The sequence below is a fragment of the Colius striatus genome, chromosome 4, assembly GCF_028858725.1.
Source record: "Colius striatus isolate bColStr4 chromosome 4, bColStr4.1.hap1, whole genome shotgun sequence".
Taxonomy (NCBI): domain Eukaryota; kingdom Metazoa; phylum Chordata; class Aves; order Coliiformes; family Coliidae; genus Colius; species Colius striatus.
In genome coordinates, this window is record NC_084762.1 from 71,869,698 (window position 1) to 71,896,627 (window position 26,930).

Below are 26,930 nucleotides of genomic sequence, written 5' to 3' on the forward strand. Positions count from 1 at the left end.
AATATAGATAGCATGGTACAGCACAGCAAGGGCTTCACCAGCTTCACAGAGGAGCTGTGTGAATGTGGAGTTAGCATAGCAGGATACTGAACAAAATTAGCCTTGCCAAGCAGGCCAATATGGCTAGACTGTGTCTGCGTACAAGCAAAAAATATGAGCACTGCTGTGCCCTGTGATTTCCCAATTTAATCTCCTCTTGCCTCAGCATCGCTGGCTCTGAGACTTCTGCTTTACACCACATGCATTTATGGGAACAAAAAGTAGGCCTGCACTTGCGAAGACACCAGCATTCCTTAATACACATTGGGCTGCTTCTGTGATTACCCCAGATCCAACTGTGCAAACAAGACAACAAAATGCTTCCATTTCAGAAAGACATAGGTGTGAACTCTGTGCTGGCCTGCTTAGCCCTATCAATACAGAGACAGATCTTAGCATGCACAGATACAGCTCCACATGCTGTTACATGCACAACTTTATAAAGCTGTGACAGTGATGCATCTGGAATGAGGAGAGAGTTGTGGCATGCAATTTTGAATTAGGAAACCAGCTTCTGCCTCAATTGTGCAAGTCATCTTGTGCAGTTAGCCTTAGTGACTTGGTAGCGATAGATTAGGCTTCAGATGACTTTTTGTAGAGTTATCTGTGATGTATGTGCTTGGAAAAGGATGCACCGAACAAATCAGGTATTATGTCTTCTTCTATGCTTAAATGCATCAACTTCCCTGCTCAGACTTTTCAAATTGGCACATCACATCATTTTAGATTTTACCTGTAATTGGTGTTCAAGTTTGACTTTTTAAAATCACATTTACATAGATCATATTGATTTGCAAGCTGCAATGCTTGCAGCCTCAGATATACAATGTGAATCCCAAAATCTTCAAATGAAGATGTGATCAGTGCTAAAGATCTTACATGCACCAAGGAAGTACTAGTCCTGAGAAACTGATTCACTTGTTCCTTTCTAGCTAAGAGTTGAAAAGCACTAAATCTTCATGGGGAGTGTTTGGGACCCTGCTTAAAAACATACATAGATTAACAGCTATTTCTGCAGCATGACCTGCATCCCACTTTCCATGCCTACATAGCAAGATTCAGTTCACAGCCCCACAGGTTGAAAATAAGAGCAATAATGTCATGCAGACTTCAGAATTTATTACTACTGTAGAAGAAGAAGAAACTTTAATACTTGGGAAAAGGAAGTAATTACATGTCATCTCCCAAACCCTATGATACACATCTGAAAAACCTAGTGACCCACAGTCCTCTTAGGAGTGAAAAACTCTTTCCCTATCCGAATCCTGAAGAAGATATAGTCATTATGTATGATGACTGGAATAATGATGCAAGGTTAACACACAGACTTAAGTATTTCCAGACGCGTTTTCCCTGTTTGGCAGGAAACTTGTTTTGTAAGACACAGAATTGTCCTAATATAACAGCATAGCAACTGCAACTTAGAACAAGTCAGTTAATGGGCTGTTAGAAGACTTTTGCTATATAATAGCATTTAGATGCATGTATTTAAAAAACAGGTGGATAATCCAAATGTTCAGTTACTAGGACAGTAACAGTTATGTCCATGGCAATTTTGTTTCTGTTCTTTAAACAAATCATCACTTGCAAGTACTAATGTTAAAACCAGAAAGCCAGTCTAGTACACAGTGGCTATAAATGCCAAATCAATTTTCAGCAGATAATAAAGTCCATGTTTTACAATCAGCAATGCACTGTTTTACTACCCAAAATGTAAGCTAATAATATATAGCTCTGCTAAATGGAAAATGCAGATATGCTGTTAAGAAATGGGCTGGCTGTGAGATGATGGATCATTTCTGCTGGGACCTTCTTAAAGCTATGTGCAAATGTTTTGAAAATATCACATGATGTGGCCATGTGTTAAAAATTACAGCCAGTTAAGTTCTCTGCTAAGAAAAATATGTGGGCAATTTATGAAATGCACTCCAGGATGGAGATATCTTAAGTAAAACCAGATTTTGAAAACAAACCCATTTTTTTGAAACATGAACTTTAAAAAAAAAAAAAAGCTGCGGCCACATCTGGAGAGCAGAAGTAAAGAAAGGGTGGTCTGACCTAATACCAGGCCATCTTCTGAAAGAGCAGCATTATTTCTGGGCTACAATGACTGTGATCACTGATTGTCCTTTTAAGGAAACCATGCAGAATACTGCCATAGGCAATAATAAAGCATTTTGTAGGCCAACATCTGTTCTTTGAAAGTACTATAAAATGACTGATAGATTTGTAATGTTTCATAAATAAAGTCCGGAATAAACAGTTCTAGAAACAAGAAAACAACCAAAACAAACACATTCAACAAACCAGTGTACGGTATTAAATTTGAACAGTGCTCCCCCAGCATCAATTATTTAGAGATGAGCACTTCCTAGAGTTCACTACATAGCATGCCAAAATGGTTAACTTGCTTGCTGCAAGCTGCATGTTAACAGGACTATCTTTCTAGACACTTTTTTCACAGTTGCAGTAGTTCCTTTACAGGGATATGACTTGCTTTTGCAGTGTTTCATTAGCAAGCCTCACTGCTGCCACTTTGCCCAGACAGGGAAGTGAGGAGGTGAGTGGCCAGTCGCAATTTAACAGTACTAGCAGTGTGTCTTTGAAGGGCAAATTTAGTTTCTGTAAAAGTACTATCGCTCCACATAAACCAGAACTCATCTTTATTACTTCCTGTTCTTTCCCCAAAAGAAGGACTTCAGATGTCAGAATCACTAAAAGGATGCTTCTGAAATCAAGACTTCACACATACACAAAAGGCATGGACATAATATCAGATTACATTAAAAATACATATCCTTTTAATCTCCTGTACATAATGTGCTTACTTTTAAAATACAAAATCTGCCCCAGATGGCTAATAATGCCCATTTGAAAAAAACCAACACCACAATATTAAAGGGCTAAAATATGCTGTGAACAGATTGAGAGGCAGTTCATCCTAGAGGAGAGTAAAAAAGTGCAGATGGGTGTCAAAAATAGCCAAGTGTCAGATCTGTTCAAGTATCTCCATTCTGGCACATGCTCCCCGTCACAGCTGTTAGTGTATTCTCTGTATCCAAGTGCAAGGTTTTCTAACACTCTGAGCTGACATTAAAACACACTTCTTGCTTGCTACTGCTTTAAGGGAATGATGGAAATTAAAGATTTATTTAATGGTAAAGCTTAACGAGTATTGATAAGGGCATACATACTCAAGTGTAGCATGTGCCATTTTGATTGAAGATGCATGAAATTTTAACCAGCAGGTAGATTAAGTAATTTAAATGCCAAAGGCTTAATAGGTTTTCAAAAACCTCCACTCTAGACATTCCCACACTGTTTGCCAATAGCCCCAAATAATGCACACAAGGATCAAAACTGATAAGATTGTGCCATTTTAGTACATTTAAATATCTCAATAAGACATGGAAATAGTAAACCACACAAGAAGACGAGTTTCATACAAACATAAGGGAAAAGCCAGTGAATTCAAATTATGCAGAATGCAGAGTTTTCCAAATTAATGAATAACTATGCTATGTCTAATGAAAACCACATTCCCAGGAATGTAATGCATGCAAATCAAATTTGACATTTAAAGGGTTAAATTGACCTTTCATAGTCCTCAGTTGTTATCTATGCAAATTAATTTGCCCATATTTCAACCAAATAAATCCTCTTAGCCTCGTGCTTTAAGCAAACAGAGCCCACTTTCTTGTTACAGAGGATCAGCAAACATACCAGCAGTAGGGTATCGCTGTGTATAAAAATCCTAAAAGGAAAACATTCTTCCAACAACTGGCAATACCTACATGCAACTGTGGTTGCAGCAAACTGGCAGATACTGTTTCAAAACACCATCTGCGAGGTGTACAGACTCTCTGTGATCAAGCATAGCCTCTTCTGCCTGTCCTACCCAAATAATCCACAAGAACCAGCCAGCTGTAGGATCTCTAGCCCTATCTTTTTTTATCCAGAGACACAGGCTGCTATAATCAGGCACATGGCTTTCCTCAGTCTTTACCAAAGGGAAAAAAAAAAAACCCACACCAAATTCAATCTACTCGGTCGTGGTCAAGCATTTCACAAAACCCCTCAGACAAATTAGTCTGCATAGAAGCACCGTTTTCATTGGCAATAACACTTATCAATTAGACAAGCAATTGTAAGATCCAGGGATAATATTTTCCTGAGGAAACAGACTTATTAAAATTTCCAGCTCCACAGCAATTCCTCGAATTCAGCAGATTTGTTTTTTCTTTTTTGTTTTCAATCAACATACTTCATTGATCTGCCCAGTGACTCTTAAGAACTACAATTTAGGACATCGCTGGAATAATTTGTTTTATAAATCTCCTTCACTTCTCTAACATAAACAGCTTTTCACAGTGATAATTTCAGCTGATGGGTGAACACTGTGAATGATCTCCACCGATCAAATGTTTGCAGATTCAAGGTACAGTTGACAGTCATGAAAGCCAGCCTGAAGCTGTATTTCTCTTCGCTAAAAATGATCTCCCATGAAGAGACCCGCACCCACAAAGCCAGTGACTTTCTGCTATTTCTATTCCTTTTTATTAAAACATCCAGTCCTGCTGCAAGTATTATCTCTGGCAGTTCCCTCGTGCAAATTCCCCTCCCCCAAACATATACACAACAGAATTAGCATCCACAATCACTCTGTATCCCTTATCAGCTTGCAAATCACCCTCTATATTAAAGGGGGGGGGGGGGGGGGGAGAGAAGGGGGACTACCCACTATCAAAAAAAACCCCACAATTACCATTTCCTCATTTAAAACCGAAAGAACTGCAATAATTTCAACTCACCAGGCATCCTTGGATAAAATATACCACACTGTAAATGGCTCTCTCCTAAAAGCAAGCTTATTTAGGGCTCAGTGCCTCCTGTTCTGGAATGAACAGAGAAGCGAGGAGGGCCATCAGAACTGGCTGTGGCAGCGTAGCTGGAGGCAGGATGCTGGGCGCGTGCGTTTGCCAGGCAAAGACAGATGGAGAGCTGACACTCTGTATTGCACTTGGAGCAGAAATGTGAATGATGACAGGAGCACATGTGGCCTTGAACCCAGCCCTGTCTCTTCAGGCAGAACAATGACAGGGATGTGTGTGCAAATTATCACAACCCCGGCTCCCCTCAGCTGACTCCTTTTACTCTACCTTTCACACCAAGTTCCAGATGACCAAAGAATTGAAAGTAAAATGCAGAGTGATAAGCTAAACACTGAATTATTCATTTTTTTTCTTTAAAAGTTAACCCTTTCTTCTGCTGACAACAAATAAAGAAAAGAAGCAGCACTTCGAACCAGCTCTCATTTTTTCACAGCCTTACTTTTGCACTTCATAGGACTACATTTGTTTATTTAGCTGGAAATTCAAAACGTGCATGAGGATTTATGAGAGTTCTCCCTCCTCCTCCTCCTCCCCTCCCCTGCCCTCCCCACACTTTTGTCATTGTTATGCTGTTTCACTGTAGTGTACAGAGTATCAAAATCACTCCCTTTCTCAGATTCTCAGTACTATGTGTAAAATAGAACACACACAGAAAGCAGACCACTTTTATTTTACTATAGTGCTTTTAACCCCCTGGGATTCCTGCATTGATATGTTCCAAACATTTGCAGCTCACTCTCCTTTACCTTGCATGGTGATCCATGGGGGGTGAAAACAAAATCTTCCCTGTAAAGCTTTTTCGAAAACTAAACAATCATGTCCTCCCAATTTCTGATTTTGCACACCCTTTAAATGTTTATCCTTCACATGAATAACGTATGCCTGGCTAGGTTCAATGCACTCTTCCCTATTAAGCTTTAATGGACACCATGATACATAAAACTACAAGTCTTTGTTATAGTGCTTTATCTAAAGCTGGCTATTTTCTTCTCAGCAGTCCCTCTTTAGTCCTTTGTAAAACATCTTTGCCTCTTAGGAGAAACATACGCCTGACTCACATGCCTTCTGTAGCACATATAGCCTTGCACAAAATTCCAGGCAGAAGGAAAAATATCATCTTTTTAAAAACTCTCCTCCCATTTAGCAGTTGCAAAAGCGTCTCCTTTTAGTAATGAGTGTTTCCCCCAGCAATTAGCCCGTATGTCCTAGTTCTGACTTTGTCTTTGCAGTATAGAACCCATGGAGAAGGGCAACCCATGTAGAAAGGCAGCGATTTTCAGTCAGATCTTCAGGAACCGCATTCTTGGCAATGTAAGGCTCATCCTTTTGTACTAATGTATGCATCTTCCTGATTTTGTGTTATGCCGTCTTCTGATTCTACTACACAGAAAACAACTCCACTTTCAGGCCTTTCTCTTCCTTCCTCTAAGCTGCCACAGAGCCTGATAATATCTATTTAGGAAAAGGACACACCTGCGAAATTAAGCAAAAAGTAACAACCTTCCCAATATCCAGACTGAACTCATGAATATTTCTCACTTAGAGCAAATTAGTTACTTAATTTACTGATATTTCCACAATAACTTTTTAATGCTATCCAAGTGCCACTCCTAAGCTTTACTTAAACAAATGAGAGACTCCACAGGACTGGCAAATTCAAGATAATCAAAGAAGTGATGGAGCAGCACCCCTCACCTGGGTAAAGACCCCAACACTAATAATCTAACATGTCTGATACCTGAGGTGGGTCTTTTCTTCATCTTCATCAGATATTTACTGCAATGGAGTTCTCTATAATGTCAGAGAGCCCAAGAAGAAGACCAAAACATGAAAACATTTTCATGACAGACTGCTTTCATGAAGGAGAGAAAAGTGGACGGGGGAAAAGGAGACGAGCAAAGCCTGCACCACTGAGGCCTTTAAAGAGTTTACCTTTTTTTTTTGTTTGTTTTATTATTTGATGCACTATTTAAAACCAGTCAGTTAGTACTATATTTTCCATGTTTTTTTCTTTTTTAATGCTGTACTCTACCTGAAAGGAAAAACATTTTCACAGTTGGAAATGCAACCTTCATCAACATAGATGTAGCCTGAATCAGCTTCAGAGTAGAAAGTAAGGTGTCAAAGGTGTGACACATTTTAATAAAGCCGAACAATATTCACTCTTAGAAGAAGGTCTTAATATCAGTACATTGTAAATCCACAGACCATGGCTCACGAAATTAAACTTCCATATGCTGTGTGATTATGCATCTTTTTTCTGTGTGTAAAAAGCCTTTTTAAGCTGTTATCTGACTACAGTAATTGCCATTTAAATTGATCCACGTCAACAAAATCTGGATCCCTGGAGATTCTCACCTAGAAGTCTGCTCATAGAAGGGGCTAACAGAATGCCTGTGCATCTGAGACTACTTCAGCATTTTCTCAAGCAGCCAGCTGCATGAATAGTTTTTCCCTCTCATTATTTAATACACTGAAGCAGGCTGCAACCCATTTGGCAGTCCTCCTTGAATAAATATCTGGATATTTATTTGCTTTCCCCATCCCACCCCCATTTTTAATACAGTCACTTAAAGCTTGCCCTGACAGTTTTTGCACTAGGTCTGAAATTTTAGCAGGCCAAGCAAAGGTGAACAGTCTGTTTTGTAAAATGTTTTTATTCTCTGCTAAGAAAGGCAGGGCAACTATTTTAACATGGGAACAATTCTTCTGTATCACAAGAGTCAATATCATGTGCAATACCAAAACAAAAGGGATACGAAGAGAGTGAAAAATCCAGAAGATAGTATCTGGCCAGTTTCTTTATGGTGCACATTATGCTACATCTTCCAGGGTGAGAATCAGTTCCTGCTTTGACAGTCATTCAAAACATTTTACAAAATACTATTAACTATCCCCTGCAACTCTCTAATTATGAAAATGGGCGCAGGCGGCAAAACGGTCTCCATATTCATCTATTTGAAGAGCAGAAATAAGAAGATTTTTATGCAGTGGATGGATGATGTAAGGTCACCAAGACATAGATCTGAAGAAAAGGGAAGAGAAATTCCAAACGATCACTATTTAGAAGTACAGAGATCGCCTTTTGCGCAAACCTAGCTTAATAGCAGGGACTGGAAGTCCACTGAAATGCATCTGTAGTTAATGAAAGCTCTCTATTAACAGTGAAGGAAGAATTTAACTCAAAGCTTTTCTGTAGGACTTCTCAACTTCCCGCTCCACTTAGAGCAGACTGTTGTGATACATTGTGACTTCACACAGTGGGTATTAAGTGAGTTAATTCAAAGGAGCTGAAACCTCATTGATCCTAATTGAAAGCAATACACCCAACCAAATAGTTTTCTACCCCATCTGCTCTGGCCTGCCACCAGCTATTCAATACAAGAGAATTAATAGTTTCAGATATTCTAACCGACCCAATAAAAGCACTCATTTAAGCAGGACTGCATTAACAAAGTGAAAAACCAAGGGCAAAATGGGTTCAAATGGGAGCATTTTACTCCTAGTTGGCTTTAACAAAGCTGAATAATGCTTATTCTGACTTTTTATGTGCAAGACTTGATAAACTGAATGAGAAGGCACTCAATGATCAGTCAACGAGCATTGATGAATGGTCATTAGGACCCCCCCAATCTCAGGGAAGGCCATTCCACAAAGTGGCACACCAGCTTGAAAGGGCGGACTCACTAATGTCCAGATTTCTCCGCTTGCTTGTTCCACTTTCACTTTCAGACCACTGGCCACCAAATGAGGCTGACATATTGGAAAATAATCTTTTATGGGCGAGTGGTAAATAAAAATGGAGGCATTAGCGGGGCTTTCAAATTCAAATCTGCTAGTTTTGTCAGCCCCCAAAAGTTTTGATTTTCCACCCAGCTGGAAGCTATTAGTGTTTTCTTAAGGCATCCCACTGACAGGGCAAACCCACCTAATGTGTGAGTTGTAGAGTTGATGGGGGAGGACTGGAACGGACCACTTCTGGATGCTTTCTGAACTTTATTCAGTTGATTGTCCAACCAAAGTAGAGTAAAGGCAACACCTTCAGAAGTTCACTAATTTCTTGCTGCCCAGTATCTCCTACCACTTGATGCAACAGTAGTCCTCCCAGGACTGCAATGGGTACTCTCAGGGTAACTTTTTTCATGACATTGTACCTAGCCTCCGTCGTTTTTACTGCACTGCCACAAAATAGCTCCAGCTATTGAAGAAAGGCATTTCTTCATAAACTTCTGGTTCTTTACTTGGAAACAGAATTAAAATACTCCAATAAGATAATGCGCTTATCTGTTAACAGTAGCTCTTAATGCATGCAACACAAAACATTTCCCAGATAACACTAAACATTTCCCTAAGCATTTCCTTATTGGCAAGGCTTTCTAGAATTTGGGGGGGGGGGGGGGGGGGGGGGGGGAAGGAAAGACAAATGGGACCTTTAAAATACACATAGCTCTGTGAAATCTAAACTAATCGAGGTTACCTACACAAATATTCAATAGTTGAAAGCTGTAGTCAAAAAGCTGAGAAGAAAATTTTCTTGGTTGTTCAAGAGAAACTGTGCATCATGTTACCTCTAGTACTGGATTCATTTCATTAGAGGTAAGAATTAGAGATCTCTTTTTATCTTTTTTTTTTTTCCAGGTAAGAAAACTTAAAAGTCATGGTATTTTAACGGGACAATCACAAACTAGTTCTCTAAAGAGGATTTAAAATCATTTGTTAAGATAACCTTGGCAGTGGGTAAGACTTAACAACCTAGATTGCCTATTACTTTTTGATCCAAAAAAGGCAAGAAAAAAAAAAATTAATGTTGAATCCCAGTGGTATTTCAGATGTATGTCAGGTTTTAAGACAATGAAAATATACATTAAGACCTATCACAGAAGAAGAATAGTGCCACCAAAAATTAATTGACTTAGAATGAGAGAGGTCAACAAAGGCTTCAGGTTTTAAAGAAGGCATGCAAAAGAGCTCTCTGGACACATTTTAGTAACAATTCTTGTGGAAAAAATTCACATACATATATCAGTTTTGATATCTCTTTTACTTGATCTGGGCTAAACAAGTTTAAACCTTGCATTTTTATTAAATGCAATATTTTCAATAATGAGAGTGAAGTAAATTAGAATTGACTGTTAATTTCTGTCATTATTCAGATTCAAAGAAATCTGAAACACCATCTGAGCATAGACATCACTGATGCACTTTAGAAAATTTGATATTGATTTGATATTATTTCCGAAAGGACACAAGAAAATACCAAATATGCCATTTTACTGGCAGGAGATGGAATATACTCAGCCTAGAAGAGAATATTTGGTGCTTTTGAAATAGGGTTGTATTTTAAGATCTAAAATGAAAAAAATAAGAAAAAAAAAAAGGTTTCAGGCTATCAGTTGCTTTTTGACTTGAAGCTCAGTGTTCTCTCATTTAACATGGGCAGGGAAACTCCTCTTGCTGTAGTATATTAACCCTCATTTTGACCTCTAATCGATGTCTTTTCAATGCATAGGATTTTCATAATAAAGATAATGTGAGAGCATATTTGTGTGAAAGCGTATCTACTACTAGCCATAAATTCAAGCCTTGCATTTTTCTTTGTAACATGTCAATATTTGTGACACTAACTACACATATTTTATTCATTTGACAAGGACTGTTACATTATATTGAAAACTTTTGTTTCAATGTCACCACCTCCCCGTTTTGACTGATGGCGAGTTAGTTTTGTTAAAACGCAAGGGGTGATAGCGTATGCTCCAGTGAACTTTCCCTCCTCTCAGCACCAGAGACAAAAACCTGCAGCTCTGCTCTGTGCTGGCAGCCATCTGGCCAGCTTTCTCTCAATGCCTGCCCCACACCACACTGCAGGCAAAGTTTCAGGGCTCCAGAGCTCTGTGGAGCTATTCATGACATACCAATTTCACATTTTCTGCTTGTAGGCTTGCAACAATAAATGCTAATGAGGACTATGAATGACATTTTTAAAGACAATAAAAAGGTCTCCAAATCCCTTGCATATGGAGACACTATTTTCTAAACTTCACCTTCTGTTAGGGAGCCATTACACTCTAAAGGAAAAAAATAACCTAAGGAGAACAATGAGATGATCAAAGCATAACCGAGTCCTTACGAATTCCAAAGAAAACAATGTTTGCAAAGCTAGCTTAATGACAGACAGATTTTTTGCTGACATACAGCAGTAAAACTTCAGCACAGAACTCTCTTTTTCAATAGCCCTGCTACTTGTCATCGGGGGGCGGGGGACACACAAATTGGGGAGGGGGCTCACAAATTGGGGGGGGGGGGGGGGGGGGGGGCAAGCGAGTGGGGAAGCCACAGCAAATCCTCACTTGCATTGATCACATATAACCCCATAAGTCATAGACTTGGACTTTTTAATTAATAATCTCTAGATGAGATCAAGACTAAACTGTTATTGTTAATTCATTTGGAATGCCATGCTTTAATCATAGAGATAACTTTACTGACTTAAGTATGACCAAGAGAAATAACCAATTCCAATGTTTTCTTTCCCCTAAATCTGCTTTTTGCAATGCTAAAAAAAAAAAAAAAAAAAGGTTTTTTCACTCTTGGTACTTTTATACTTAATTAAAGACAGACTCCCCTTATGAACCATGACACAAGGATTAAAAACACTTTCGGGAAAATCCACCAGGTGGAGCAAATACACAGCAATACAAAACATTTATTTATGCTCCTATACTGCCACTTTCAAAAGGGAAAAAATGTTTTATATGGAAATATACTTACCCCTTGACCTCCCTTCTTCACCCTTTTGTCATATATTGATCAATTTGTACTTATTTACTACATTTAAAATGGTACAAAAGCTTTGTTCAAAGGGACCTTGATACAAAGCTATTGTTGCTGATGAGATTCAACACAAATTTACAAACCAAAATGGTCATCACATATATATGGCAAGCTAAAGAATAATATTAGTCAACATACATATATATAAACAGTATAAAGATAATGTTGTGCTTGTAAAACAAACTGACAAGCATTCAGAAAATAAAGCTTAGCCTTACATCAGACAGCAAAATCTTTACACCAGTCTCCACTATAATGGTCTGGAAACCAGGCCACTCTGCATTGCTGTATTATGGCTTATATACGTGGTAGTGCCAACAACATCACAGAAATGCCATTGTGTTATGTTAGCGTTTACTATTGATGCCTTTATTTTAGTATAGCATCCATAAACTATTCAGTAATTTCAAGAGTGCAGTGAATGAAGACTTTAAATACATATTTGTGCATATCTAGAACAGCTAAGCATTATTTCCCCATTTAAATTATTTGCATTCCAGAGCCAGGTGGGAAAGCCACTTCCTCATCAAATATTTTAACTTTCCCTGATGAATGAGAATGTCTAATGGCATAGAAGCAGGGGGCACCTTTTTACATGAAGAGAACTAAGTCCTAGCACAAAAGTGGTTATGGATGAGTCTTCTCACAGTTTAATAATAGACAACCCACTGCTAGATCCTGTAATTGCTAAAATAGCAAAGCAATATTACCAAGTGAACTGCTCTAATGCAGTTCAGCATCTGGAAACAACAGAAGCAGTACACAGACTCATTCAACCTTTGATGATAGAAAAGCATTACCGTTTGTGAGTGACAAAGGGAAGATACTAATTTTAGTAAAAAAATATTTTTCTTTCCATTGTTTCCTTTGTTACACCTTCCATCACAGTATTCTCTCACTTTTCCTTTCAGTGTCCTCTGTCTTCTCTTTGCCATCACAGCTACTCCTGCTTTCTGAATTCTGGGGCCACCTCCTCACTCTGCTACACACCTCCCTTCTCCAGTCCATTTCATGACTGGCCTCTGCTTCTACTGCCTTGGGCATTTATTCTCTCCCACCTCCACTAGCCCTGAAAGCCAAGAGTTCCATAATTTGAAGCTGTGAATACTACCATAAAATATTACCCACAATTAACACATAAATGAAAGATCAACAACTAGCACTTTAACACTGAGGGATAAACCCTGTCCAAGTCAGGTTTCTGCTACAAAATTGAGCCAGAATGGGATCCGCTTAATGTGCAATCAGAGGAGCACACCACGCTGCCTGGAAGCACAATGTGTTGATATAAAGCTTTGTGGTTTTAGTCCAACCCAAACAAATCTCACCATAACTAAGGAAAAATAACATATAAAATCTTTGTTTCTTTAGTAAAAGGGAGGAGCCTTGAGTAACATAAGTCTTTAAATATCATTTCATTTTATCTAATTGTGCTGCACTCCACATGGTGCTTCGTTGTAGCCATTCAGAAGAGAAGCAGAAGAATGCAGAGGTGATTATGAAGTGGAATTTCATACCAAGAGCAAATTACACCACTTCACACTAGGAGAACATCTGCAAAGAGCAGCATTAAGTGCTTGGGCACAACGCAAGGTGCCAGTTTTAATAGAGCCTGAACTAGCTTGGGAACTGTTATCCATGAGAACTTTCCTTAAGCAAGACTGTCATAGCAGAGACTTGCTGAGATGCCCAAGATAAATATTTTCTTTTTTTAACCAGAATGTTGATTTCAAATCATTATCTCTGAGGCATTTTTGAGGTGGCAATCATGGAATAAAAGCTACTATTTTCTGCCGTGTTCAAAGAAGAGCTAGCCACCCGATGGGTGGGAGGAAAGGCAATGTGATTACTGTCATGACCACGTGTCCATGGAGAACTTTCTTTTACTATACCGCTGGTTGAGGTGGGCAATGGCTGGCTAGAGGTTACAAACAGTTCACTAGAATATGAACTTTGCAAAAAACAAAAGGGCATGTAAAGCATTGGAAGGAGTGCCACAAATTATACGACTTGCTATGGTTTAACTAACACTGCTTTTATACAGACACGTGTTTTCCTTTATATCTACAAACCCCGTAGGTACATGACACTGACCACAATGCACAAACCATCTTTTTTTCACTCTGAAGATACAAGCAATGCTTATTTAAACTATGGGTTCTTTGCAATACACAACAGGATAAAAGAGATTTGAAACTACATGCCTAAGTAATTCACTTTTACTTAAAAGCACCTTTACACTTGAGTAACCTAAGGAATACATAATGAAGTGGGCCTGATTCTAAAGGTAAAGGATTATGTATATATAAAAGAGTTTATGAGATCAAAATTATTGATCAGATACACTGTAACAGCTCTTTTGTTGCACCATCCCCTGCAAATCCTTCTTAGACGGAGGATTAGTGGCACAATAGATCATAATGACTCTTTTGGTCCCACTGCACTATCGTTGATTCCCAGCTGTGCACGCCCACTGAAGGACACTTTCTCTTAATGAAGGGTCCTCAAACCCCTTACCTGGTAATGTTTGCATGGGAGAAGAAAAGTATGCCTTTAAATCTGTATTACGATATCCTAATAAAATATTAACAGGGAAAATATAAGGCATAGCACAAATAATTTCTCTCTCACCTTCAAAGTACCCAAAATCACCAGACCAAAAGATTTCAGCATAAGAGAAAATTAAACCTTAGTTAACTTTCAGCTCTCCTCCACTCCTACAACCACAAATTCCTTTCCTGGATTAAGTTCTGCCCACAAAAACAAAAGGCAATAGCCACATGCTACACTCATTTTTTGTGCAAAAACATGTTAATTATGTTCTCTCCCTCTACTACTCGTACCTTGTGATCTTAAGTTTTGCCAGTAAGACTATTAACAGCACTATGACGTAAACTAGAATTCTAAAATTATCCCACTGTCATATTCTTCATCATTCAAACAAGAAATCATGCCTTTAATTCTTCATCAGGAAAAAAAAAAATCAAGACCTTTACCTAAATGAACATTTAAGCATCTTTCAGCTATAACCTTGAGCTCTACATCTCAATGAACACTTACAATCTACAGGCCCAAACCTGAACAGTGTATAAGAGACCTCAAGAAACAGCAGCTACGAGGAGCAAAGACTAAAACTGACCCTATCCCAACCTTTTTTAATTGAACACCAAGCTGGACATCTAAGAAAATCACATGACTAATGAGAATGGAAGTACTGACAGCTGCCACCATTGTTTTAATAGGCCATGCCAGAACAAACACTGGCTTGGTTTGAACTCACGGGATGAATAAAAATAATGTTGCCAAGCTTGCTGAAAATAAAAAACTTAAAATGCTGAGGATGATGATTATGTTAATGATCACTACCAAAACAAACAAACAAACAAAAAAAACCCACCTCTTCATAAGTTTATTTGCTTCATATTACAAATTCCACCTGAAAGAGTATGCTTCTCAGGTTTTCACCTCTGAAAATAAAGAGGTTGGGCAATGGGATAAAGAATAATAAAGTAAAAGGAAAAAAGCACAAATTTGGAAGTGAAGGGGTTAACATGTTTCATTTCAGTCGGTATTATATCAATGCCAGAATTACAAGGGAAAGACTACTCTTTTTCATTATTTTAGTATTATTATTATTATTCTTTAAAAGAAAAAAATCAGGCCTCTCTGTCACAGGGTTGTCCGGACTGGAAGAACCGGCAGGAACCTCAAATTCCTGACCAAACCCTCTTCCACACAATGCCTCCTGAATGGAAGGAACCCAGGCCCGGCAGAGATAGCCCTCTGTCAGGAACCAGGCCTGACGTTTGCGGACAGACTGGGCTGGCCTCGCAGGATGTCACAGCAGCAAACTGCTGTTCAAGATACTGGGTTTTCACACACTCCCAGCCTGGATGTTTTGCTCTTCAGGTAATTAAACAAGGAAACGGGGCTGATGTGTACGAGTCTGACCCCTGCGCCTTTGTGGCTCCACGGTTCTGCATATCAACTTCCGCACCAGCCGCCCGGAGCATCAGCAGAGCCCTCTATTCCCACTCCCAACACCAAGCTTTAAAACAAATCCTCCTGGAAATATCTGCTGCTGTCTATTCCTTTCTTTTTTTTCCTTCTCTCCCTCCCTCCCTTAAGAAGGGCTATATTACTTGCTCTGTTCCACACACCTTGCTGCTTTCTCATAAAAAGAAGGCAGAAAGGGAAGAAAAGGGTACTTTCAGGTAGCTGTTCTTCAGCCAGCCATTCAAAATATTAAGTGTCTGGGGAATGGGAGGAACAGACAGAAAGATAGGGCAAAGGGATTCCTAAATTAATGCTTACTTGAAGGTCATCACTCAAAATTAAAAAGATCCTGAAAAGTAATTCCAATTTGTCCAACCAACTGCCAGGCATTCACTAATTGAGAAAGAAAATGATTCCTATTTAAGCATTATTAAAGATAACATAAATCATTTAGCTGAGCATTAGAAAAACAGACCAGTATTTTCTCTCTCTTTTTCTCCAAATTTAAAGAAACAGGAAAAGGCAGGTGTTACCACTTGCACGCAGTGAAAACCCTATACATGCTGCTCTACGGCTGACCTACTTTCTACACCTTTTGAAGGTTATTTAAACAAAAATGACTTCTAAAAATAAAGGTAACTCATTCCTACTTCTGAAAAATCCACAGAATAGAATATTGGCTGAAAAGAGAAGAACCCAGAAGAAGGAGGAGTACAAAAGCATGCCTGCTTGTCTGTGTTCAACACAAAGAACATTAAATGAAAACAACTGGCATGCTGCCAAATTCCTATACAGCCAAAGAGATTCAAATAAATTGATTTCACGCATCACATTGACCTGGGATCAGTGAGCAGTGGTACAATACACTCGCTGCTCCATGTGGGGCAATGCCCATTAACGTTATCAGAGCCACAGTACATTACCAAAGCGGGGTGGGGGGCGAAGGGGGAAAGAGGAAACCCAAACTCTGCACTCAGGAAAAAAATGCTAGGAAAAAATAGGTTCGGCTGCAGTGCTTCAGCTTACTAATAAACGTATTATATTGTGAGAGCTCATCCTCTGCTTACCTCAAAGGTTTCAAAGATTATATTTTCAAATTAAAATAAATACAAATGTCATACACACACTCCCCTTCTTTTAACACAGTTGTTCTCAAACTCAGTTATTCTCTGTACATTTCCTCCCTTCTCCATCCGCCAGCGTTTTATATAGATTATGGGTTATTTACTTTGTACTTCAAAATCTGGATTCCTGCCCAGGATACTCACATTGGCTCAGAAAGTAAGCTGGAGAAATCAGCCACTGCTCTCAACTGGTCTAAATCAACCTACCCTACAGAGAAAAAAGCCTTATTTTCAAGGCAGCAATGAGCAGTTCCCTTTGCAGAGTCACCTGGGCACCTCCCTCATCATAAGGCATTCTCTCCAAACCAGCCTGTTTCAAATTTCACTTTCTTACGATGTGTGAAGTAACCAGTGTGTGCTGTGGAGTATCTTTTTGTCATCCCAGCTTTGTTTTTCATTAAGATCTCTCACACTCCGATCCAGAGCAATGCCAGCAAGCCACAGGTGTGCACCACATGAAAAGATGAAAATCAGACTGGGAGCTGTGCAATGACAATTTGCTGCTGTAATACACACATCTCCTTTTGCATCTGTTAGGTGTTAAAAGGAGGGTTTATTATTTCAGCTGTACTCTTTAAGGTACCTAGGTAAGTAAACAATTGTTTTGAAGATAAAAAAACAAAAAAAGAAGACTTTGCAATAGCCAAAGATGAATGAGAAGCACAAAAGGGCTCAGGAAGCAGAAGCAGGTAGTCTAACCCTGTGAGAGGCCACTGCTTCAAGGAGGAGGTAGACTCAAATACCTTTTATTTTGCCTTTCGTTTCAAATAGGAAGCCAAGTCTTCTTGGGTGCAGCAAAGTCCATACTCAGTTAACCTCTTAGGCTTCATCTCTAATTACTCATCCAAATTTCAATGTGGAGCTTCTTTGACCATTTAAAGACCAAAATTTTTTAATGTCTGACAAACATACATATCCATATGCATGTACTCATTTTAAGGAAATGTCATTTTTGAAAAAGTAAATGGCTGAGGATCTAACAATTCCTAACCAATGCTGATCAATCTTTTACAAAGGGCTACAAAGCAGTTTTGGATTCTCCTCATCACCAAGGTGAAAACTATACAATAACTCTGTAAGCTGTGTTACAGGGAGGATGTGTTTGTTTCAGTCTAAGACTATGCTGATAGAATTGTGCAGGAAAGGGAATAATATAGAACAGAGCAACTTCACAATGCTAGAGATGTGCCTGAACTCAGGTGATACAGGCAGACTGAGCTGCCTGACAGTTAACAAGACAGATAATATGTTGTTCCCTCCCATTTATGTATATTTCAGTAGTACAACGAGATCATTTGGACTTTATAAAGATGAAGTGAATTTTAGCCGTTAATTCCCTCTTTCTATAAAAATGAATAGTATTAGAAAACATGTCTTTATGCTAAGTTGCAGAAAATTTCCATTATCTTGCCTGTGCTCTGACAGCAATAAACTACAATTAAGCTTCCCATTAGTATGCCAGCACTGCATCCTTCAGGCATGAAATCCTTACTTCTACTTTAACAAAAACCCCAACCCTCTAAGAAGACTCATACAGCAAAAGAAACCAACCACCACCCACCTGTACAGAGTACACTTGCACTCAGCAAAACAGACTGTAGATAGAAAAAGGAGAATTATTCTGCAGCTATACAGTGCTAATTTAGCAAAATAAAAATCCAAGAAGAAACCCTGCTAAGATTATTCATTCTTTTCCAATGATGTCTGTGTACAAGAAGGTCCCTGAGAAGCATTTATGTGTTTTAAACTGAGCTAAGAACTCAAATTAGAATGCAAATTCATTTTTAATAGGATTTAAACTTTTAAAAGTATGTTCACACTAGTGCACAAAACCTCAGCCCCAGCCCCTGGCCACAGCATGATGTGCAGAGCCTGCTGCTGGTTGGCCCAGCTGTACTCCATCTCCTTTCCACATCCCACAGACAGAGCAGCGTGGTCTGTGGTGTCTCAGGTGGAGAGATAAGTGATGTGATAAGGTTTAGTTGCCTTCAAAACTAACCAGAGTACTCAGACATTGCTCCTTTTATTGTAGTATCATACTCTGTCAAAGTTGCTTGATAGGTGAAATGGTTCAACACTTTTCTGAAAATGTATCAGTGTTGGAAAGCATTTAGAGTAAGTTTAGTACTTTCTCATCATTTAGACACACCATTTTAGGAGAAAAAATGTAAGTTACAGTAAAGACAGGAATGACAGTTATCTAGAAGTTAGATAACTTCTAGATAACAGTTTAGAATTTAGAGGTTATCTAGAAGTTTAGCTCCACCACAGCAAATCTACTTTTCCAGTATGGTAAAAATCTTTGCACACAAGAAGTAGAAATATCCATTCTCTATACCATCTCAATCAAATTTATCACAAATTCCCAATGCAATGAGTTTACCAGAGGGCTCATCTAAATTACAAACACAACCACTCTGACAATGTGTTTACAACTTTCCCTTAAGCTGGTTGCAAACACTGTTCCAATTCATCATTCAGGAAACTGAACTTCATTATTTCCACAGCCCAGTCAAGTAATATTTACATGCCAGATAAATAAAGAGCATCTATGTTACGACAACCACAAAAACCACAGTTAAAAATTTCACAAACACATATTTTTAAGCTAAGGAAGATATTAAAAAAGTCATCACTGAGGGATTTTATTGTTATTGTCGTACTCTTTTCTCAGTAAGATGAAAACACCACCTTGACTGATTTAGGCAGACTTTTTGGAGGCTGAAGGAAGAGATTTCTTTTTTAAATACAGTTTACAAGGCAAGGTACGGTCATTAAAAAAAACTTCTAAAAGGTATGCACATTACAAAATCAAATATTTTTCTGTTCCTTACCTTGACAAAATTCAAAGTTCCCTTTTTTCCGGCAGTCACCTATAACTAAACTCAGTGCTCTCCAAGTGTTTCTTTTGACAGATATCATTCTCCACCAATCGCTCTGCTAATTTCCTCTTTCCTTTTCTGACTGGGACAGATATTACGTTCACCAGCCCAGAGATCAATCTTTTCTATTGACAACAACAAATGAAAAAAAAAGAAAAAAAGAAAAAAAAGAAAAAAAAAAAGGAAACAGAAAAAAGGAAAAAAAAAAGAAGCACATATCACAGGCAGTTTGAAGCACCACACCCCTTCATTTCCATGACAGTAGCAGTCTTTTAAATAAAAAGGGAAGACAAATGCTATCATTCTAAATCAATTACCCATATTTTCTTAGTTAATATAAGAGAATATTTTAAAATGGTATTAATTCTTCGACAAAGGCTGTTTCATAAGTTGCTCATTTAAAACAGTTGACATATAGAGGGCAACAAAGTCAGGGCAGCTTCTATTCTACCATGACAACATCTATTAGCTAATTCTCTAAAAATGCTTGGTTTAAAATACATTCATTCATATGGTATAAAATATTGCATACTTTACCTGGTTCAACAGAAGTTCTAGAGAATCATTTATTAAAAGAACATAGTTACTAAAAATAGAGACTTTACAATTACACATTGCTATACTAATTTGTCTTTGTAATCATAACAGCAAACACATTTAAACAAAGGGAGATCAAAAAGCTATTGATATGTTTACAAATCATCCTCCCCCTTTTTGAAAAGGCAATTTCCCTCCCACTGCAACACCTACAAAAACTGTTTATTTGGGTTACACGAATACTTTGTCATTCCTATGAGTCTATGTTACAGCATTGTCACAGTTTTTCCAAGACATTAATATGCTTTTCAGGGGGTTGCAATTATGTCAAGGAAGAAAGATTTTCAGAGCCAGGCACACACAGTTATTTACATGCTTCAATCTGCATCCACTATTCAGGTATTTCTGGACATAAAGTTAAGCATGCATAAGGATCGAGTCGCAGCTACATGCATCTAACGCATAACCCAGCCTCAATCCTCTCCTGGACTAGATCTTGCTGCAAAAAAAAATTGTCTCGCCCAAGGGCATTTGCAAAAGATCGCGTTTGTCTTTGTGCTAGAAACTGCAATCTTTCCCACAAACAAGCACCCTACTCAAATCAAAACAAACCCTCTCAAGTTGAAGTTAAGGTTACAGAACAAAAGAGTTCACAACTCAGAGTTCTTTCTTTTCCGTGTTTGTAGTCAGACGTTCCCCTGCAGCCCTAACAGAAACCAAAATTCTGTTCATTTCAGGGAAAATGAGAGGCACACGAGGACTGCAGGACTCTACCCAGGATTTGGCAGTTGTGAAGCTTTCAATATGACACAATTGCCTTGGGCATCTGGAAAATAATCACCAAAATGTGGTCTGGAGTCCCCAAACTAAGCGCAACGGCTACTTTTCTAAAATGGTTTTTATTTTGTAAGAAATTCACTAGTTGTCACCATGTTCTTATATAGGCAATAAATTTACCTTTCAGTTGTGCCTGATCATGAATTGTGTATTTTTCAGTTTTCCAGACTTTTGCATAACACTTTACATGTCCATAAATGCATACAACATTCCCTAAATTGTTATTGTTTGATCCAATTTTTACGGCCCTAACAAAACTGAAAAATCCTTCACTGACCAAGTGGCCCTATTAATTTCACCGACATCATTTAAACACTAAGTTTTCTACTGAGTAGCAATAGCACAATCTGGTTGAAACATGGACTTACAGTGGAATATTAAATTTACATCATTTTGGATGAGTAATTACAGACAGTGGCCATCTGTAAAGAGGTATTCATGTTTTGCTAACCTTTACTAATTTGGCCACTAGGAACACTTATGATCTATTATGTTAAATTATGTAGCATCTAACAATTCAATATTTCTTTCTGCTGAATAGTATACTCCTTTTTCATAGCTGGTAAACTATATTTTTTTTTTTTAAAGTCTTTAAAAAAAAAAAAGTACCCATCTGTGGTCCACTCTACAATGAAGACCTCACTTCAACTTACTGCTCTTCCTTTGCTTCAGTTCTGTCATCTTTTTCTTTATATGTCACATTTTCAAAAGTGACAGATGCATTCTGCTATAGCCATTCTACACTAATCTTTTTTAAATTCATTTTTTTGCCTCCTGAATTGTACACTGCTGCTCTTGTGCAAATGTACATGCAAAATTGTCTGAAGTCTGAACTTCACTGAAAGCAGAATGCCTCAAACAATTTGTAATCTTACAAGAGTGTTATAAAAAAGGATCAACATGTTGTATTACCATGGAAATTTTTAAAAACATACTTTCCCAAACAAATATTACTTTTTCTCAATGGTATGAAGTAATGAAAACCACATGTGTAAATCTGCGATCCGTGCAGTAGTTCAAGCTGCAGCTAATAGAAAATACAGAGAGTGAACTCTGCCATATAAAGGATTCTTGTTACAGAAATATAATGTGAAAACCAGATGCAGACAGAAAACCTTAATCACAGATGGGAATGTAATCACTGGCATACAGAATACTTTTTTGATCAATCTCAACCATATGAAAAATGTATTTATTTTCTAAGGAATGCAATAACTTGAGAGAGTCTTCTATTTGAATTCAGTTAACCTCATATTCACAGTGCTTTTATCTTACATGTGAAGAGAAGGGGGATATAATCTGAGCCAAGATTTTTAGAAGAGCCATTGGTCCTGGCAAATCATTCTTCCATCAGCTTATCTTTCAAGGAATTAATAGGATGTAAAGACTACAAATATTAGGATCAGACTCAAAAGAAATGGACCATTATTGCACTTCCTAGTTACTGCCAGAAATCCCTTCATCACCTAAGCACTCCTTCCCTTAATATGTGGTTCTTCAGAAATACAATGCCAAGAGCTGCACATTGTTGCACTGAAGTTCTGTGAGTCAGAACTGGAGTCCTACACGAAAGAGTCTCCCCACTCTTTTATGAAAGCTGAAGAGTCATCAGTTCAAAACTCAGTTTACTTTGGGCTTCTAACTGCTGGAAGCCCCAGTGAGTGCCCTCCACCCACATAGCTCGTGGGTATTGTCAGGAAACAAAGGGCCATAGCACACTGCAGCTATCCAGTTACATCAAGTCTCCAAAAGTCAGATTGCCTTCTATCAATGACCCAGATCAAGGTAGGATGAAGGTAACTCCTGCAAGTTTTCATTGCTGATGACACTTCCATGCAACTTTTCAGAGACGGACACACTACAGTAGTAGTACACTCTTCATGTAAAATATGGAAATTGACATAAAAACCTGGAAAATCAAGTTAAGAATTCAGGTCATAGATATTCTACCAGCAGGACCTACCTAAGCTGTTACAAAGGCTCAGCGTCTTCAAGCAACTACACTGATGAGCTATGGCTCATCAGCCCATTCATATGAGAGTTATATTTGCCTAGATAAAATTTACACATAGTGATCAAACTGGAGTCTTACATTAAACTGCAATATTAAAAGAACTTATGCTAGGAAATAAAACTTAAGAAATAAAAAGCATTCAATGATGACAGACCTCCAGGCTCTTGGGTATCAGCAGTGGCAGTTTACCTCCAAGCAGTCTCTGATCCCTGCTGCACTCTCCTCTGGAGAATACCATAGCTCTTTATACAGCACTGCCTGACTGTCACAGTTCACAACTAAGGTTATTAAGAAAACCTAAAGTTGGTATTAATTTGTTTTAATAGTACTAAAATAACTATAAACTGCAATGATTTGGTAGCTGTTACACAAGAGAGGAGAGGCATTAACAAAACCCTTTGCTAGGCACAGGACAGGCAGATTCTCCTTACTCTCTTAAAGCCTTTAAGTCTCATTATCATCATTCCTACCATTCTATTATTCCATTTTTTGTTATCTGCAGTAAGAGGACAGTCTCTTCAGTACTCTACTACAGGACTCATGATAGGTGTTCATCATATTCATTCTGCTAAAGTTCCTGTAAATACACTTCCTTAATTGAATGCTTGTATGCTAGGTGAAATTTGAAGTCAACTATTTGCTTTTATCCTCCTGTGTTAATAACTAGCAACCAATTTGATGAAAATACTTTGATTCCATCACTTCAGAGGAAGTTTTTTAAACTATCTTCTGTCATTTAGCTTTACATTTCCAAGACTGTGGAATTGATAGATAGTGTGGAAGTCAACATTTAACAGTAAAGTAATACAGGCTGTATATGCTTGTCTTATTTCTAAACAAGTATGCCTAGATTAATAACAAACTTTGGCCAGATATATATTTTAATTTGCACGTTTTTCATATAGCATCATCACTATGTGTGTAGAGTGCTAAAAATGGAGTGAAATCTTCCAGCTGTAAAACAGTTCCACGTGACAAAACAGAGAGGGATCCTGTAAACTCCTGCTTTGTGTCATGTGTGAGCGTGTGTGCTTGTATCTTTTTTTTTTTTTCCCCTCTCATCTAATTTCATCTGTGAGAGCTTATCCCTAGAGGACAAGAGAAGAGAGAACCAATTATATCCAGAGGTTGATTTCTCCAAAATGAAGGCATCTGTTCCATGCCAACGACTTCCACATGGAAGAAAAACAGAACTTTGAAGGCATCTATGTTCATGGTTGACAGTCACAGATCTTAGGGTCTACTGCAATTGCCCAGCTGCAAACATGATTTGGTTGCTGCTGCTGTCAGCTGATCTCCTTGCACTGAAAAGAAGGCAGCTTAACTAGCAAATAGCTGGGTAAAAATCAGATATTCTTCCCCAATACTGACACTTTTTCCTTTCTGAAAGAGGTATTTTTCCCGGTACTATGAGTTTGATGAAATAAATTGTAAAGTGATCATTTTAAACACACTTTGCAAAATATTCTGCTTTAAAATGCTATTCTTTAAATAACATACAAGTCCAAGCACAATGTGCTTATTATTTGTTAGTGTTTCAGGCCAATATTGTTTAAGAGTGGTTCAGAAACCAGTATGTTCCACCAGTCATCTAATCCTGCAGCCCACCTTATTTAGGCAAGTAGTTACAGTAAAACCACAAGTACACTTGAGCAGAAGCTCAGAGTTTTGACTCAAAATGCATATAGAAGATAAAAAAATAACTAATACCATAGTTATTACTACTTGTGACCTTGTGACATACTTCCAGTGTAAGTGGATATTTTCCAAAAACACTAAAAGAAACATTACTGGTAGTTCAAAACCTGGCTTACAGGATGACGTGCACCTGCAGTGAGATCCTCAGCAATGCTGCATCCCTCCAATGTCAACAAATCAAGTGAACGGTTAACTAAGAAGTGCTCCTCAATAGTAGCAAGACTCTAAATGATTTTCCAAAGCATAGCATGGAGTGCTACTTAGGGATCCAAGACTACTGATGGTGCAGTTGCAACACAAAGACCATTAAAACCTGACTGGCCTAAGCATAAAATGCATTTACATTCCTCTCTACTCACCAGATAAAATCACCTAGGATTTTTATCAATAGCTTGAAAGAAAGAAGACTTTGGAGGTTTTTTTTTTTTTTAGGGAAATACCCTTTTTTTTTTTTTTTTAAGAGGCTTCTTTGTTATTGTTCTAGATTCCAGCTGCAAACACAAACACATTCTGCAGTGATGGCATTCAGCCCTTCCAGGCAGGTAGCCACATGGTTTAGGATGGATTGTAAGGATTCCTACACAGTTTCCTTTGCCTGGCACATACCTCAAATTATTATGAACGCGTGAAATAGTGAACATGGGGGAAGATAGTAGGACTGACACTTCCTGACTGCTTCTAAATTGCCTCCAGGAAGGACAAGAGTTGGGAGTGAGGACAATTAATGCAGCCACCTGCTTCCTGTGACCTCCTTGGGAGCCGACATGGCCACCGGTGACTTGCTCTGGCAATGTCACCAAGGTCCTGCCCATCCTTCACTTCCCAGAGAAGCTATGGGATAATAAAAACAATAGTGACTAATAGCTCTGTAAGGGGAGGTGAAATTTAGGTCTGGACTTAAAAGAAAAAAAAAATCAAGAAAATTAACAACCAAAACTTCCCCATGTGAAAAGGATGGGACCAATAAATCTCAGAATGCAGAAGGGAAATTGTACATCGATTCATTCTTTAAAGCTACCATAGCTGTTATTAATTGTAGCTGTACACTTCCCTGGAAAATTCTGGAGCAAGGCAGCTGGCTTAAACACTTCAACACAGCTCCTGGGATACAGAAGTTGAGAAACCTGGCCCCATGACCTCAATGGGAACCTCTGAATTATAAGATATATTATTGTATTATTATTCCTTTTTATGGAAGTCTTGACAGATAAGTCTATCATTTAAAATTCAAAGAGACTTACTTTATATTAAGACCTGAGCTAACCCACTTAACCTTACATAAGATAATGTCATTAGGGCATCTAAGTCTCAGAATCGATCAAAGTATTGTTAAGATTAGAGACATGAGATGGGATCACAGAAAGCCTGAAGGTCCAGATCTTCTGAATGGTGTTTAGACCATTTCTTTAATGAGAACTAGGCATATGAATACCACGAAATATCTGAGCTCCAGTACTTTTAATTCAACATTTACAACCTCTGCTGACCCATGGAGTTGCACTGATTGATCATGACGCACATGAAAGGCACGTAACATTCAGAAACTAAGCTAGGCTATTCACTTAAGTATGATAGTTTCCTTGCTTATCTGCAAAATGCTTTAATACAGGTTGCAATATGCTTTTCCAGCATCAAGTGGTTTGCCAACAAGCTTTAAAAATAATAAATAGTAGTCATGAAACAGCTTTTCCTTAATGGTTCCTAGAACCCCATGACTTCACTGACTAAAACCCTTTCTATAACATTACCCTTAAATACTTTTAGCAATGCCACCATTAAAATAAAATAAAAAATCATCCTGGCACTGCCATCCCTTGATAGCACACCCACAGGTGCCATTATCCCTAAATTTGTTGGCAGCTTTCTCTGGCACCACTATGCTTTAATGGCTCTGGCAACAAACCCTACCTGTGTGTCACTGAAAGCACTCCTTTGGAGCACTCTTCCCAAACGTCCATTGCAGCACTATAATTCTGCCTCCTTTGTTGCATCCTGATCATCTCATTTTCTGGCAATAGCCTTGTCCATTCTCACTGTCAATGCCTGAGCTGGTCTGGGGCAGTTCTTTTCCTGAATT

General features: G+C 38.3%; 1 protein-coding gene across 7 annotated transcripts in view; it reads right to left on the bottom strand.

Moving 5' to 3' along the window:
* The window catches only part of RUNX1T1 (RUNX1 partner transcriptional co-repressor 1), a 113,049-nt gene that overhangs the window by 73,006 nt on the left and 13,113 nt on the right, over nucleotides 1-26,930 (bottom strand). For 2 of the 7 annotated variants that reach the window (XM_061995748.1, XM_061995749.1), the window contains exon 2: nucleotides 19,720-19,892. The exons of the other annotated variants lie outside the window; for them this stretch is intronic. In XM_061995748.1, the coding sequence (XP_061851732.1) occupies nucleotides 19,720-19,807 (88 nt within the window). In that variant the 5' untranslated portion in view covers nucleotides 19,808-19,892. The remainder of the gene's footprint in view (nucleotides 1-19,719; nucleotides 19,893-26,930) is intronic. 7 annotated transcript variants of the gene reach the window in all.